The sequence below is a fragment of the Vigna radiata genome, chromosome 10 (genome assembly GCF_000741045.1).
Source record: "Vigna radiata var. radiata cultivar VC1973A chromosome 10, Vradiata_ver6, whole genome shotgun sequence".
Lineage (NCBI taxonomy): Eukaryota > Viridiplantae > Streptophyta > Magnoliopsida > Fabales > Fabaceae > Vigna > Vigna radiata.
Genome location: NC_028360.1, coordinates 14,393,983 through 14,410,473, shown reverse-complemented (window position 1 = coordinate 14,410,473; position 16,491 = coordinate 14,393,983). Strand labels below are relative to the sequence as shown.

The window sequence follows — 16,491 nt, the reverse complement described above, 5'->3', positions numbered from 1 at the left end:
TTTATAAAAAAAAGTATTTTTTTAACTTTTTCATAACGATTTAATTCAACATAATTTTACTCTAATTAAGAATGTAAATTAAAATTAAATTTATTTAATATTTTTTATTTTATATGATAAGGAATGGAAAATTCTAAATTAGTCCGAATAATAATTATTTAAATGAACATAGTTGGAGATAAATTTATCTGAAGCTAGTAATAAAATGATTTTAATATATGCAATTATTTATCAGTTTTATTTTTATTAATAAATTTATTTTATCATTTAAGTTTTTTAATTAATTTTTCATTTTAATTCACAATTTACAATAAAAATATTATAAATAATAAAATAATAAAAAATATTTAGTTAATAATTAATTTTTATATATTTAATGATATTTTTATTTAATAATTATTTTAAAATATTTTTTACTTTTTAATATTTTCTTATCAAGTGGATACATAGAATATGTTTCTAGTAATTCATATAAAAATAGTGCCACCTGGGACTGTAAAAGCCTACATATCTTTCTATAAGACATTGTGCTGTTTGAGACTCTCACTTCTCAACACATTCTCATTTTCTTCTTCTTCTTCATCCCCTGTTCCCATTTCTTCTTTCCAGCATCTTTGCTCATTCTGTGGTAAGCGAAGCTTAGCATACTGTTCCTGACTAACCCATGTTTACATTCTCAGTAAAACTGTCTCACATGCTACCAAAATCCTTTCTTTTTCAAAATCTGAACTCAATCACTTTTCCACTTACACTCTGAACCCTCCAACACCACTTGCTTTTGCGATCATTAGGTTGTTTGTTTTACCTGCATTGCTCTCTGTTTGAAATTTTGTAGGGTGAAGCGAGTTTTTGCGATGTCGGAGAAAGGAGGAAAGGGCGGTTCTCTATTAAGCAAAGGGGGTATGTGTTGGATTGGACATTCCATTGTTTTCGGTTTTACCCTCAATTTTTTTTTTCTCTTTTTGTCTTCTGAGTATTTGGTTTTCTCTCTGTGCTTTGAATTTTCTGACTGGTGTATTGGGTCAACATGCACAAATATAAGGTCGGGTTTTGAGTCTTTTGACACCTAGGACCGATGTTGATGCTGCTGGTCTCATGGGAAATTATGATGTTTACTCGGTTGTCAGATATCATATGGTGGAACTGATTTTCTGATTGAAATGCATTTGCGCCCACACTCTTTTTTGTTTTTTTTTTTTTAATTTAAAATTTAAGGGGAGGGGTGGAGTTTAAAGAGCTTACAATCATACTTACATTTACCTTATTTGGGAGAGATGAGTGAGGTTCTAATACGTGAATTGTCAGATGCAGAATTTGGGTTTGCTCCCACTTCTTTCGTTGATGTCTTTATTCTTTGATTTTGCATATGCTGTTTTTTGCCCTTATATCTTAGGGTTCATATATGGTTTGGAAAAAAGGGTTGTGTCCATTTTTTGTTTAATTACAGAAATGGTTTGCTGTTTCCACATTGGTTCTGTATTAAAAGAGTTTTTAGGAAACAGTGAAAACAGACAAATAAAATAATAAGAAGTTGATTTCATTATTTCGTGTACGATTGTTTTGAAAATAGAGGACAAAATGAAAGTAAGGTGGTGTTTTTATAATAAAACGTAAGATACAGGATGAACACAGAAAACGTGTTTTAAAACCAGATTACCCTAAATATTTTTGGTTCTTTTTATTATTGTTATTGATTTGGGATTCTGTTTGGATAACATAACATTTGTTTTCCTTTTGCCTTCATTAACCAGGAACACATGATGGGTGGTAGTATTTTAAACCCGTTTGTGATTTAAGCATTTAACTAATCAATTTTTTTTTTCTGCTTTGTCCCTGGTAGGACTAGGATCCATGAAAGGGAAAGAGGACAGTGCGACAAAATCAGCGAAAGGGAGGAGGGTTCAGTTTTCTAAAGATGGTTAGCTTCATTATTATACATCGTAGTACTGCTTTTCAGTGAAGTATGGAAATACTAAAGCTTCTTTGTACAATCACCTTACTGAAATTATTGCTTGATTTTCTATTATAGGTCCATATGAATCTGGAATAAGTGGTAGTTCACCCATTTCACTAAAATCTGGTGGAAAAGGTGAGGGTGTAATTCCTGAAGTTCTTATTGTATTCGTCAGTTTGGTAACATTGCATTTGACCACATCTTCAGCATGATCTTTAAATTGATTGCTGGTTATTCTTTTGATCTCTTAATCATGTTCCTTTTTAGTGGACTGTTGTTTTTTATTATTTTCATGGTGATTTTATTAAAGGAGGAAAGGGAGATAAGGTTGCAACTGGAGGAAAGAGCTCTCAGTCAAAAGACTCGCAATCATCTGAACGCAGTGTGGATCAAAGTTGGTGCTTGTCTTCATTGTCTCTTGCGTGTTTTTTCTGTTAATTATTGTAAATCAGTATACTATTGATTTGTAATTGTATTACAGTCGCCTTGTAATTTAACCATTTAGGTTAAGCGACCATATAACCTTATTCTGTATTGCATGAGATCATACTTTGCCTCTTATTATCAACCGTATTATTTCTTGGTTGACGTACAGAACTTCCAGAAAATATCAAGTGTCTTATGGACTGTGAGGCTGCAGATATTTTACAAGGAATTCAAGACCAGATGGTCATGTTATCTAGAGATTCAACTATCAAAATACCCACGTGAGGGAGACACAACCTTTTTCTTTTTTATTGAAAATGATCACGATCATTAGAGTAGAAAATATATTTGAGTGATCTGAATCTCTTTTTTGTCCTGTTTTAGGTCATTTGACAAGGGACTGCAGTATGCCAAAAGCACTAGCAAGTACACAAATGCACAGTCTGTTAGACACGTTCTTGAGTATCCTTAATTTTTCACTCTGGCGTTTGTCTATCCATCTATTGTTGTATGACTGGTGTTTTTTTACTTTATAGACATGGACATGTGTAATTATTTGTTGTTATGCTTTGTGTCAATATGCTCTCTTTTCTCAACAAATGTTGATGTTCATCTCTTGACTCAAATATCAGACCTCTTGCAAATAATGGTCTCAATGACTGTGAGGTATGATATAGAGCATTATTACAATTTCTATTGTTCTTGTGTGTTATGTAGCTTTCTTGACAAGTTGACATCATTACCCACTGCAGATATGTGTGATTGGTAATGTATGTCCAGAGTCTGCTGATGAAGTTTTTGCTCTTCTCCCAACATTGAAGGTATGGTGAAACATTTTATGTTCCTTTTATTAAAATCATTAATGGAAGTAGGCTAAGGTTTTTTCACTATTATGTGAATGTACACTTGTCCATTGACAAGTTAGATGGCACAAATTATGCAACATGGGCGTTTGACATCAAACTTTGGTTGAAGAGTCAGGGGTACGTAGATCACCTTACTCAAAATGTGACTACTGCTACCACATATGACACTTCACGCTGGATGAAAATTGATGCGCAGTTATGCATTGTTATAAAGTCCACCATTCACTCCTCACTGAAACAAATGTTTCGATCATATGAAACATGTTCAGAAGTATGGGCACAAGCGAAGTTGTTATACACAAATGATACTCAGCGTCTTTATGGTGTTTGTCAAGACCTATTCACTGTTATTGGTCCGCGCAGTCCTGGTCTCGTGGTAGAATATTTGGGTAAAGTTCATGCCCTCCTTCATGATTTTAATGAGCTATTACCTCCTGCTTCCACTCCTGCTGAAGAATTGGAACAACGATCAAAGTTCTTCATGTTGTTGGCATTATACGGACTCTCTGATGATTCCTCCCATGTTCGTGATCAGATTTTGGGTTCTCCTGTTATACCCAACTTTACTTCTACTTGTTTTGTTCTTTTGCGTATACCGAGCAAACCAGTCACTGAGACATCTCCTCATACTGATGATTCCTTAGTTATGGTTGCCCAACGTGATGGTCGAAGTCGGTCTCGCAAGCCGGGTGAAGGACGTCCAAAATGTGACCACTGTGGCAAGTTAGGCCACAAAATTGATAGATGTTATGCGCTTTATGGACGTCCTCCTCGACCTATAGCAATGGCTACTTCTGATCCAACTCCCCAATCACCGTCTGCAGACCATCCTACTTCATCCAATACCGTAGAAAACCCTACAATCTTTCACGAATTTCTCAAATGGTATGAGGATCGTCAGCACTCTAGTTCCACTACATCTGCATTTGTTGCACGTATAGGTACACCTTTTGTTGGTCTGACTCACTTTAGGTTTTCAGTATTTTGTTACCTTTATTGATGACTATTCCAGATGTACTTGGTTGTTTTTAATGAAGAATCGTTCTGAGTTGTTTCCTATTTTCCAATCATTTTTCAATGAAATAAAGCAGAGTTTGGGGTGTCTATTCGAACTTTACGTAGTGATAATGGCCGTGAATACCTTTTTCAACCGTTTAAACATTTTATGGTTTCTCATGGCATTCTTCACCAGACCTCATGTGCTTATACCCCTCAACAAAATGGGGTGGTTGAGCGCAACAATAAACACCTTATTGAAACAACTCGTACACTTCTAATTCATGGTCAAGTACCCTCGTGTTTTTGGGGTGATGCAGTTCTCACTGCATGTTATCTTATAAACCGCATGCCATCTTCAGTCCTAGATAACAAAATCCCTCATTATATCTTATTTCCTCAAGACCCTCTACATCCATTACCTCTTAGAGTTTTTGGGTCTACATGTTTTGTTCATGATTTTAGTCCTGGTCTTGATAAGTTATCTCCTAGATCTCACAAATGTGTCTTCTTAGGATTTCCACAGTCACAAAAGGGCTATAAGTGTTTTTCCCCTTCCCTCAATCGTCAGTTTATCTCTGTTGATGTTACTTTTGATGAATCTTCTTTTTACTTTTCACATCTATCTTCTAGTTCTTAACCTTCACATGCTACTGTTGATATTCCTATTTTTTGTGATCCTCCTCGTGATGCTCCACCCATTTTGCCTCCTTCTTTAGACTCTCATTCACCTCAACATCGTCCTTCACTGTCACCCCTTCAGGTTTATAGTCGTCGCAATCGTCTCCCTCATGACTCACTTCCAGTGCCGCCTTCTGTGTCTCCTCCGGCTCCAGCAAATGAGTTTGACCTGCCCATTGTCCTCCGGGTATATGCTCTACCCGTAACCCTTCCACCCATTATATTGTTCTTAGTTACCACAGATTATCTCCATCTTTTTACACATGTCTCTCATCCATTTCTTTTGTGTCAATTCCCAAGTCTGTGGGTGATGCCTTAACTCATCTTGGCTGGCGTCAAGCCATGCTGGATGAATTAAGTGCTTTACAGAAAAGTGGAACTTGGGAGCTTGTCCAATTACCATCTGGAAAGTCATGGTACAATTAATCGTCTAAAAGCTCGACTGGTTGCCAAAGGCTACACACAGATTTTTTGTTTGGATTATGGTGATACTTTTCGCCTATTCATTGCCATGGCCGCTCTTCAAAATGACCTCTTTACCAACTTGATGTCAAAAATGTTTTCTTTAATGGTGATTTGCATGAAAAAATTTATATGGAGCAACTGCCCGGCTTTGTTGCTCAGGGGGAGTCATCTGGATTGGTATGTCGTCTTCGCAAATCTTTATATGGCCTAAAGCAGTCTCCTCAGGTCTGGTTTGGTAAATTCAGCCGTGTTGTTCAACAATTTGGTATGTCTCACAGTGAAGCGGATCGTTCAGTGTTCTATCACCACTCAAGTGTTGGATGTATCTACTTAATACTGTATGCCGATGACGTTGTTCTCACAGGAAGTGACTATCTTGGCATCTCTCAGATGAAACAACACCTTTGTCACCATTTTCATACCAAAGATCTTGGCAAACTCTGGTAGTTTTTGGGTATTGAAGTAGCACAATCCAACACTGATATTGTCATATCTCAAAGGAAGCATGCGTTAGACATCTTGGAGGAAGCAAAGTTAATGAACTTTAAATCTGTTGAGACACCTATGGATCCTAACATCAAACCCCTACCAAATCAGGGGGAGCCTTTCTCAGATCCTGAACAGTACAGAAGATTAGTTGGTAAATTAAACTATCTTACTGTTACGCGTCCTAACATTTCCTTCGCAGTTAGCATGGTGAGTCAATTCCTAAACTCCCCATGTGAAGACCATTCGGATGCAGTTGTTCACATACTGAAGTATATTAAAGGATCACTTGGAAAAGGTTTGCTATATGGTCCTAACAACGATACAAAAATCATTTGTTATTCAGATGTTGATTGGGTTGGTTCCCCTTCTGATAGGAGGTCTACTTCTGGATATTGTGTCTCTATTGGTGGCAACTTGATATCTTGGAAAAGTAAGAAGTAAAGTGTTGTGGCAAGGTCCAGCATAGAAGCAGAATATAGAGCTATGGCATCAGCTACTTGCGAGCTTGTGTGGCTTAAACAATTACTTAGTGAATTGAAATTTGGAAATGTCGCTCACATGACACTTATATGTGATAATCAAGTTGTTCTCCATATTAGCTCTAACCCTGTCTTCCATGAGATAACCAAGCATATTGAAGTTGATTGTCATTTTATTTGAGAAAAAATCATATCCGGAGATATCAAGACTGAGTTCGTTAACTCAAGTAACCAGTTGGCAGACATATTCAATAAGTCCTTACAAGGACCTAGAATTGACTATCTTTATAACAAGTTTGGAACATATGATTTATATGCTCTAGCTTAAGGGAGAGTGTTAGATGTTAAGATGTGTGTTTATGTTAATTGGGCTCAGCCCATTCTGTATTAAAGGCCTTGGCCCATATCTTACCGTATAAATAAACTACTCTATGTGTATGCAAAATACACAAGGGAGATTTTTTCCAATCTTCTCCATTATTCACAATGGGTAAGTGTTTATTAAGAAAAAAAATGTCTTCCTTGTATAAGAAACTGTAGTCGTAATATATTAACAATCTTGGAATAGGGTGGGTGTCATTTTGATATTGCTTACATTGATGATAGTTTAACTAAATACACGTAGTAAGTCATGTATGGAGTTTGGCTGTTTTCTTAGCTCATTGTTAGAATGTCACTGACTGACTAATTGTCTGATTATTAATCCAAAGCTACATTGATGACCAAGCGAAAATTGCTAGTAATACATTATTTTTTATTAAATTTCAACCAGATAAGAGTGTTCAACAGGGTGAATTAGAGAGTGCGTTGTCTGTACTTCTTGTAACGAATAATATGTCAACTGGGTATGAATGAAAATGCCATCTCATATTATGTATGTATGTTTTTCAGGGTAAGAGAAACGTTGACAAGAAAGTTCTTAAAGATTCATTGATTGAGCTCGCGAAGCTTAGACAGCCAATGTAGAGCCTAATAATGAAAGAACTTATGGGTGAGTATTCTTGTTTTATGCACTGATGCAGAACCTTTCTTTGTAAGTGGTATACTTCTCATACACATTATTATATTTTATGACAGGTTTTGGCGTGTAGGAGATATGTAGCACATGGAACAGTTTTCAAACTTTACACCTTGTGTAAAACTTCAATGAATCCATGTTTATGTTGATTTTCAGTTTCTAGTCATATTTCCTACTTGGCTGTAAAGATGTCTACTGTAGAACTTGTGCATGACAATTTGATGGTTTTGCATTGACAAGACCATGGATGGATCTTGTATATGCCTATGGTTTGACAAAAAGAGCCTACAGATTAGGAAAGTTTATACAGAAACTATAATTATCTGCATGAAATAATTTCTAGAAGGAAATTAAAGGATATTGATAATTAATTCTAAAACTATTTGAACCAAATTATTACAAATAAGCTCGATTCGGGACAGATATAGAGAGAATCTCAATATTTTGTTGGTTAGAACCAATGATGATAGAACCGGAAAGTAGATTTTTCTCTTTATGACAATAATACTTTTTAATTATTTGTTGGAACAAATGTTTTAAAGCAATAGTTATCTATTTATCACAGCTCTACTTGAGATATAGGAAGGAACTTTTCCTAATCAACTCCATTTGAGATTATTTTGTAACCTTAAAATTCTATTTACAATGACTTTCATTAATTTTAATAAAACTATTTAAGAAAGGAAAAATATGATTTTCTAGTTGTTAAAATCTTTCTAATTTATCTTTTTTTAATATGGTATCTTTATATAGAATAATATATTTTAAAAATAGAAAACGAAGAAAATAAAACATTTTAACCTGGAACTAAAATTAAATTAAAAATAAAAACATATTTTAACCTTTAAAATGTTATATTATAGTTATTTTACACATGTGTAATAATAGTAAAAAGTGAATTTTATCGGTAATTCAATTTTATAAAATTAGACTGTTTATACTTATTTATATATTTTAAATTTATTTTATATTTAATCAATGTAAGATTTCTAAGTTACTTATGTCTAGAACTAAATATTAATAATAATTCAACGATGATTCAATAAATAATCACATTTCAATCCAATAAATCACATTTTAACGAAACTTATAAAATTGTACTTGTAAAATAATGTTTATACTTATTTATATATATTTGTTTATACTCATTTATAATATTTGTGCAGAATTAGTTATTATGCAGAGAAGGAAAAAGAAAAGGAGTGCAAGAAATTTGACCTATAGGTGAATTATTGGTGAATGGTTTGGCAGTGAAAGTCTAGTACAACAAGGACCACTGAAATAACATTCTTCAAAGTGGATGGATACAAGAAATAACAATGATGATAATCTTTGTACTGATGATTGTGATCAAGAATCAGGGGTAAAGGATGAAGAATCAGCCAAGACAGAGAAATGGAAAAAGCATTACTCATCAAAGCATAAGATTCTCCTTGTTGGGGAGGGTGACTTTTCTTTTTCCCTTTGTTTGGCCAGGGCTTTTGGTTCTGCCCACAACCTCGTTGCCACTTCCCTTGATTCCCATGGTCAACCCCATCTAACAAGCTTTTCACTTTTGCCTCTCTTTTCACCCATGGAAGTGGAAAGATTTAATCTTGGATCCTTTCCATCACACCCTTTTCATAATCTTTTTGTTTTTGTTTTTGTTTTTGCAGGTGACATTGGGAAGAAGTACTGCAATGGAGTCAGCAATGTGCTGGAACTTGAAGAAAGAGGTTGCCGTGTTTTTCACGGGGTTGATGCCAAGGAAATGAGTAATCATTTTTTTCTCAAGACTCAGAGGTTCGATCGCATTGTGTATAACTTCCCACATGTTGGCTTTATATACCCAGAGAATAGCCACTCCCAGATCCAGTTATGTTTCCTTTCTCGACAACTTTTTCATATCTCTAATTTGTATGCTTTCTTTTCCTTTTGTTAGTTAAACTTTTTTTGTTTTTTCTTATTAGTTATTAGATTTTGTTAGTGATCATCCCTTCTACATGCAGGCTTGATTGATGTTTTATTGGTATTACTTTCAAATATTTGGTTTTGTTCATCAATAATTTCATTCTATGACTGTAAAAGAGACAAAAGAGTTTGAGCATCAACTTACTGTCATTGCTAGCAGTAACTTCCAGCCATGCAGCTGTTTTGGTAATTGACTCGGAGCTTTGACTAGTAGTCACACTTGGGCTCAAGACTGAACTTGAAAAAAAAAATTAATTTTTTATCTTATTGAAGAAACAAGTGAAATCAGAGAGATAGTAATCTATTTTCCTAAAATGTTGAAAGTTGCCTTTTTTTTTCAATTATTTATATTTATCCCATTCCATAGTTTTGTTACCCAGGACTTAGAATTTGGAACATCTTTCTACTCTTTTCATAATTATTCATTCATTGCAGCGTATAGTTTGTTTCTTGTATAGTACACCGTGGCAAGGACAATGGAGACATGCAAGCGACTTGGTTTGCTTTAAGTAGAATATGTTTTTCATTTATTGAGAATGGACATGGTTACTTACTATACAGGTTGAACAAAAGGTTGCTGAAGGGTTTTTTGGCAAATGCCAAGGCCCTATTAAAGAAGGACGATGGAGAGATTCATGTTACACAGAAAGAGGGAGATCCATACAACAAATGGGATCTGGTGAAGAAGGCAGAAAAGAAAGGGTTGACCTTGCTACACGTTGAGCCATTCTTAAAGGATGAGTATGCTGGTTATGACAACAAGAGAGCCCATGGAAAATTATCTGATGCATCTTTCCCTGTTGGGGAAGCTAGTACTTACAAGTTCAAGCTCCTAACATCTAACACTCACTAATAATAACTGATATTTCAAATGCGTTTATTTGTAAGAGTAATTTTCATTTACCTAAACTAGTAACAAGATGCCAATCTTGGATTTGCATCTTCTGTAAATATATGGATCAAGCCAGAGTATTGTAAACAACCCAGAGAATAAGAACATTTGGGTTATGTGCTAAATCAACTCCAAGTAAAATTGTTGAAATTGACTCTGTATATGTCTGCTTTTCATTTCAAATTCAAACTATTGTTGGTTATTGCAAAATCTTCAGCCTAAGCAAAAAAAAAAAATAGAATTTTTAACTTCCATCTTATGTTAAACAAGTTACTTGCATATATATACGATGAATAAGCCATGCGAAAAAAACAAAGTTTCAATCATCAGTAGTGAAGGTTTTTGAGCTAGCAAGTTGGTTTAAATACGGTGATAGTCAAACTTGGCGAGCATATAAAAGTTGAGGACTAGTGTGTGTAACAGACAAACAGTGCCCACATTCAAGTTAGAGATAGGCATCAATGGTTAAATATCAAGAGACAAGTTGTAGAATCCGCCGCGTTTTGCTCATAGTACTGTCCAAAGTGAACTTGCTATAAATTAGGTTTGCATATAGAATGAATGTATCAGCAAGGTAGAAAAAATGGTGAGAAAAGCAGCTTTTGTCATTGCCGTTTCATGGCTCTTACTGGTGACATTCATAGTCGTTTCAGCCACTGCAGACAATCCAAAGGGTCATCCCCCAACTTCTAAGCATATCATTTATTATCCTCAAGGTAAAATCAACAAAAACTTATGCTTTAGCACTCTTTTCTTATTACCAATTTAGTATAATACCACCTAAGATTCAAGCAAACTAAAAGTAAGCAACTGCTATTACACTTTTCTGTGAAGGTTGTAGGTGCTGCTGGTTCATATGGAAGCCAATGATCAGATGTGGGAACGTCTGTTGTGGAGATGGATGCTGCTCTTAAACTTAGCCATCACAACGTTGAAGCAGACCTTCGATATATGCTTCTCTTCCACTCAGATGCATAAATAATGTAATGCAATAAATATTTATCCTGGAATGCAAAAAATTAAATATGTACTCTGCTAGAAGTTACGGTGCTACTGGTTTGTAAGTTAATGTAATCAAAATTTCCCTCTTCTATATGATCTCGAGAAAATTCAACTCAGTAATCATTAACAGATATCTTCATCATACACCCATGGAATTTTCAAAAGGGTACTGATGGTCTTACGATCCCTTGCTATGCGTTGTAGAATGATTTCGTGGTATAACTTATTGACACTAGTACACTACTACTTCCTTTAAACTGAAATAAATTGATGGATATGACTCCAAAGCTAGAAAGTATGTAAAGGGAAAAGGTAAAAGCGTATCCATCCCTAGATTGATGAATTTAAGTATCCTATAATTAAACAATTTAATGGTAGATAGATACTATATCTAAAAAACACTTGAATTCAGTGCTTCTGCCAGAAATGTAAACCGTAATGCATGTTCCTGCCCTTCCAGCAGAGGTGAGTTAATAAAAATTATATTATGATCCATTAATAGGAATCAGCAGAACATATATAAAATATGTATAATATTCAATATAAAGTGATAGTGTTTATACCGTCTCTGATATGATACAATGACTTAATCATATGCTGGCTACAAACCATGAATCTTTTGAATATTTCTTAGGTTAAATAGGTATATCAGCTATTCTAGTTCTAAACATTCTCTGAAGAGGGAACCATCAAAAACCCACTAATGAAACCTAAGTCATATTGGAAGCATAAAAGTCCCTTGTAAAATAAGAACTAAGAACAGAATCCACCACTGATATGTTGTTTGAGACGAAGATGAATCCGTGCCTTTATCTGTAACTCCTACAAGAAAACGACAATCACCAATTGAAGGATCTAGGAAAGTAACGATACCAAGCCCATCAAAATCGCAGCTACGTGAATCTTGCATTTGTAGCTGATAGTAACTATTAAAAGCATATGATACATTTCCCTTCTCACCAATCTCATTACATGAACCACCGTAGTTAAGGGTAGTGCAGTCTGCAACACTACAGGCTAGTCTCATATGGTTTACTACATTTGTCAAATCACCGGAGGGGTTTGCTACACACCATCTAGATGGAAGATATTCAACATTCCTTGCATTTTTCAATTCCTTGTTTCCAAGTAAAAGGTTTAGTGGATACTTTGCCTGTCCATCAAAAGAGAATATCCCCCAGTGTCTTTCAAAGTTTCCAGGAAGTGTGCTCTTAGCTCCTTCATCAAACAGACTGAACAGATAAGCATCCATAGGTGGAGCATTTGGTCTCAAGGGGGTCCCTTTGTTACTTGCAATGTGATTGATAAAGCCTTGATTGAAAACCTTTGCAGCAGTGGTATTTGCACCAATTGCTCCATCAGAGGGCCAACCGATTTCTCCAATAACTATAGGCATCTGACCATATCCAAGTTTAATAAGGGCCGCAACTAAAGTGTCATAGTTTCCATCAAATGCATTGGTGTACACATTGGAACCATCTTGGACAGCATGAGTAGTTCCCTCAAAAAATGCATACTCTTGTGGGAAATCTTCATTGCCATAAAGACTAAGAAAGGGGTAGATATTAACAACAAATGGGGAACCATTTGAGTTGAGGAACTGAACAAGTTGAGTCATGATTTGGGTCAGTTCAGGCCGGAATGCCCCTTGGGAAGGAAGTGATGAGGACTCATAGGCATCTGCATTGCAAGGGACAACTAGTTTTACATAACCACCAAGATTTGCCTTGACTAAAGACTGTTGTATATTGAGTATTGCGGGCATGACTAAGTTCTGATATTGACCATTATAACCTGAAAGGAAAGGCTCGTTTCCAACAGCAACGTACCTGTAATACAAGGTACAAATGTTGAAAAGCTACTACAAATCTATTGGCATATGGAAGCAGTGGCAAAAAGAAGTGCAGTAATAAACATACTCGGTTTTTCTTTCATCATATTTTCCCTCCTCTCCTCGTTTTCTTTCTTTCTCTCTTCCTTTCTAATTGTATCACTTATCAGATTTGTTACTTTCTCTTTCAACTTTATTTCTTTATCCCTGTCTTCCTTCCACCTCATACATCCCAAAATGGAGGTATACTGTCCAACCAACAATGACAACAACAAAGTTTTATCCCACTATGCGAGGTTGACTCTTTGAATTACACAAATTAAAAACGAAAGGTTCAAAATTATTATTTAGCATAAGATCTCTCTATACTACCTCCAATGTTGCCTTTATGTCACCCTCAATGTCAAGAAAAAAAAAATCTTTGAACAAGAGTTTAATTTTGATGTAATTAAATTGTGAATCAATTGAGAACCACATAGATATGACTTTGAATATATTATCAAAAACACCAACAATTTTGATAACACTATAAAGGTTTCGTACTCTATGAATATATTATAATTAATTCTTGTTTGAATAAGACTTGTTAAAAACAAATCAATAGTGGCCATGTATTATAAAGTGAGGAAGACTAGTCTACTAGGCACTGAATACAGCCACTATCTCTTTGCAAGATATAATAGTCAACAGAAAACATTCCTTGTTAGCATTTGTTTTATCAAAATATAATATTGGATTATTCCCGTTTAAACAATCACCACTTGAAAGTAAATCTCAGACATTCTCAAGGTAACAAACAAACAAAAAGATCATATTTTGAAACAGAAAAAGATTAGATTTGCACCTGATATCAGCACCCCCTCTACCCACATAAGCAGAAACATTCTGTCTAACCCACAAATCAGCAGCAGCAGAGGAGGAACTCAAGAGGGGCAGCATCTCATTGGGGATCCCCACCATCACCTGAATGCCACTCCCCATGAGAGCCCTCAAGACATCAGAGTCTGCCTCAAAAAGCTTCACTTTTGAGATCTTGTTGTCCCTCAGCAGATCAACCACAGTGGTTGGCTTCAGCCTGTGGGAAGAAATGGTACCCCAGTTGAACCCTATGGCTGATTCCACCATTGGAATCAAAGTCCCAAACAGAAGCCACAGGAAAAGGACACCACTGAATCTTGGCTCCAACATGCCACTGAAAATGCTGATCCCAAACAAAGTGAAAGACACACTTTACCTAAGGGAAGAGAAAGAGGTTGGTGTGAGTGGAGTTGGAGGATGAAGAACAATGAAGAAAAACAAGAGCAATCAATGAGTTAATGTTGCATCATCACTGTTGTTCTTGTTGATGTTAGTCATTTGAGTAAAGCTCAAGACAGAGTGTAGTTAGTAATGGGCTGCTAATGCTAGCAGCTCGGTTTTATTATTAAGAAGGTTGGACGGAATTACCATAATGCCCTTACTCTCTCTCTTTGTTTTTTCTGCCATGTCGGCCGCAGATTTTGGCCCTATATCATTTCTACACGGAAAGGTAATTAATCAATTAACCTAATTAGCATAATGATATTTAGACAACATTTTTTTTATAATATTTGAACATGTGTAGAATAATTTTTTATCAATTACAGATTGATATGTAATCAATATTTAAATGTTGTCAAAAAAATGTTGTCTAAATATCATTATCCAATTTTTTAAAGTTTGATTATATCTTTAGTTGTAGTATATTTGTTTGGTTGATATAATTTTTTTATTTTCTATTTTTTATTTAATTTAGTTTTTTAAATTTTTAAAACGTTCTAATTTTGTTTTTTAAGTTGATGTTGACGTTATGTCATACATGTTACCAGTTTATTTATAAAATTTTTAATTATTATTAATTTTCTTAAAATATAAAATATCATGTGTCAGTTTTATTAACAGTAATTGTTTTCAATTAAATTATGTATTTAAAATTTTGATTTTGAAAAATTAAACAATTTACTAAATTAATAATTAAATTTCATCACATTAAATTTTTTTAGAATTTATAAATCAAGTGATTTTATTCAAATTACAACTTATATATTTAAATTATTTTATTTTATTTACAATTTATATATTTAAATTATTTTATTATTTATAAAAGTAAAATGTAAAAATAAAGTAATTTAAGTAATTAGGTGAAGTGATTTGATATAAATTTTAATTTTGATATAAATAAAGTAATTTTAATTAGGTGAAGTTATTTACAACTTGTTTATTTTTCCTGAATTTTTTAATTTTGAATATGATTTTTAATAATTTTCTTTTTTTAATTCAAGGAAAAAAAATATTGTGATGCAAAGAATTTTTTTTTATATATTTTCATTACTGTTTGCATTCCTCTATTTAAACACTTTTTATTTAATAATAAAATAGTTAAAAAGAAAATACGTTATTTCTATTACACTATTATATTTATAAAAAAATAAATATATTAGTTCTAGTTAACTATTGACATGATCGCTTAAGAGATATTTAATTATTAGAAAAACGTTAATATATCACATATACTAAAATAAATAAATAAAACTAATAAAAAACAATAATAGAGAAAAATTATTGAGGACTCAAAGTGAAATTTAAAAAAATATTAGAAAAAAGTTATATGTTTGAATCTTATTTAACTACTAAAGTAAAACAACAACAAATTCAAATAAACAATATAAATTAAATATTAAAATATTTCTTTATAAAACATTAAAATTAAATATTTTTTATTACTGTGGAACAAATGACTATTTCTTACTAGAATAGTGTTAAAGGTTAAATCTGATTATTCTCATTGGGGAAGAAAATTCCAAAATAAGACAATTTGTTTTACCCAGAACATGTTTCCCGTAAAAGTTGAAGTGTTTTGTAAGAAAAAGCGAGGGTGTAGTTGTAATTTTAGAACTGAATCAAGAATATATGTAAAAAAAGTGTCCCATAGTTTTAATTACACAACACTTTTTTACAATTTTTTTACTACGAAACATGTATTATCATTTTATTAATCTATTTAAATTTATATTTTAAAAATTATTTAAAACAGATCAATCATAAACTATCATATATATATATATATATATATTATGCAAAAATTGTTAAAAAATATATTAAAATTACTTTTTTCAATAATTAATGTTATGTTAATGGTAACATGCATTGGCATGACATGAAGGTGCCCAGGTTCATTGCTTATTCTTCTAATTAATTTACCATAACAACTTTTTTTTTTGTTTCAATTCTATTTCTATTTTTCCTAAAGAAGAGAGTAGAAAATAGAAAATTTTATTTCATCGAAACACCAACATAATGAAAATACCTAAATAAGATAACTTTTCATTATATATAGCTAAATATCAAGGATAGTATGTAGCATTATTTTGTCATTTGTTGTTTAACTATATATTTTATGAAAGTAATTAAATTATAAATATTT

General features: G+C 33.3%; 3 protein-coding genes across 5 annotated transcripts; 2 read left to right on the top strand and 1 right to left on the bottom strand.

Moving 5' to 3' along the window:
- The first annotated feature begins 525 nt into the window (after positions 1–525).
- On the top strand, positions 526–7,686 carry LOC106775356 (DNA-directed RNA polymerases IV and V subunit 4). Its single transcript, XM_014662467.2, has 11 exons — positions 526–628; positions 836–900; positions 1,841–1,918; positions 2,030–2,089; positions 2,265–2,348; positions 2,550–2,661; positions 2,765–2,842; positions 3,013–3,046; positions 3,133–3,201; positions 7,248–7,347; positions 7,434–7,686. The coding sequence occupies exons 2-10, from the start codon at positions 855–857 to the stop codon at positions 7,320–7,322; spliced, it is 636 nt and encodes a 211-aa protein (XP_014517953.1). The 5' UTR covers positions 526–628; positions 836–854; the 3' UTR covers positions 7,323–7,347; positions 7,434–7,686.
- Positions 7,687–8,532: 846 nt separating this feature from the next.
- LOC106775376 (uncharacterized protein At4g26485) lies at positions 8,533–11,614 on the top strand. Of its 3 annotated transcripts, XM_014662494.2 has the most exons (4): positions 8,540–8,900; positions 9,030–9,228; positions 9,886–10,932; positions 11,051–11,607. In XM_014662494.2, exons 1-3 carry the CDS (start codon positions 8,675–8,677, stop codon positions 10,175–10,177), a joined length of 717 nt encoding a protein of 238 aa, XP_014517980.1. In that variant the 5' UTR covers positions 8,540–8,674; the 3' UTR covers positions 10,178–10,932; positions 11,051–11,607. The 3 variants fall into 3 exon arrangements, with proteins under 3 accessions (XP_022642461.1, XP_014517979.1, XP_014517980.1); XM_022786740.1 differs by having other exon boundaries at positions 8,533–9,228; positions 11,058–11,614; XM_014662493.2 differs by having other exon boundaries at positions 8,533–9,228; positions 11,051–11,613.
- A 122-nt stretch (positions 11,615–11,736) lies between these two features.
- Positions 11,737–14,441, bottom strand: LOC106775102 (glucan endo-1,3-beta-glucosidase 5). The gene is made up of 2 exons (XM_014662148.2): positions 13,894–14,441; positions 11,737–13,047 (listed from the first exon to the last, which is right to left on the bottom strand). Exons 1-2 carry the CDS (start codon positions 14,235–14,237, stop codon positions 11,934–11,936), a joined length of 1,458 nt encoding a protein of 485 aa, XP_014517634.1. The 5' UTR covers positions 14,238–14,441; the 3' UTR covers positions 11,737–11,933.
- Between the last annotated feature and the right edge of the window lie 2,050 nt (positions 14,442–16,491).

What these genes read in the sequence shown, in the direction of transcription:
- LOC106775356 (XM_014662467.2), top strand. Translation starts at nt 855, where the DNA reads ATGTCGGAGAAAGGAGGAAAGGGCGGTTCTCTATTAAGCAAAGGGG. An exon ending in ATGGTCTCAATGACTGTGAG is followed by an intron (nt 3,047 to 3,132) that starts GTATGATATAGA and finishes TACCCACTGCAG; the next exon opens with ATATGTGTGATTGGTAATGT. An exon ending in CTCTTCTCCCAACATTGAAG is followed by an intron (nt 3,202 to 7,247) that starts GTATGGTGAAAC and finishes TATGTTTTTCAG; the next exon opens with GGTAAGAGAAACGTTGACAA.
- LOC106775102 (XM_014662148.2), bottom strand. Translation starts at nt 14,237, where the DNA reads ATGTTGGAGCCAAGATTCAGTGGTGTCCTTTTCCTGTGGCTTCTGTTT. An exon ending in AGAGGGGGTGCTGATATCAG is followed by an intron (nt 13,048 to 13,893) that starts GTGCAAATCTAA and finishes CTTGTATTACAG; the next exon opens with GTACGTTGCTGTTGGAAACG.
- LOC106775376 (XM_022786740.1), top strand. Translation starts at nt 8,675, where the DNA reads ATGGATACAAGAAATAACAATGATGATAATCTTTGTACTGATGATTGT. An exon ending in AATAGCCACTCCCAGATCCA is followed by an intron (nt 9,229 to 9,885) that starts GTTATGTTTCCT and finishes CTTACTATACAG; the next exon opens with GTTGAACAAAAGGTTGCTGA.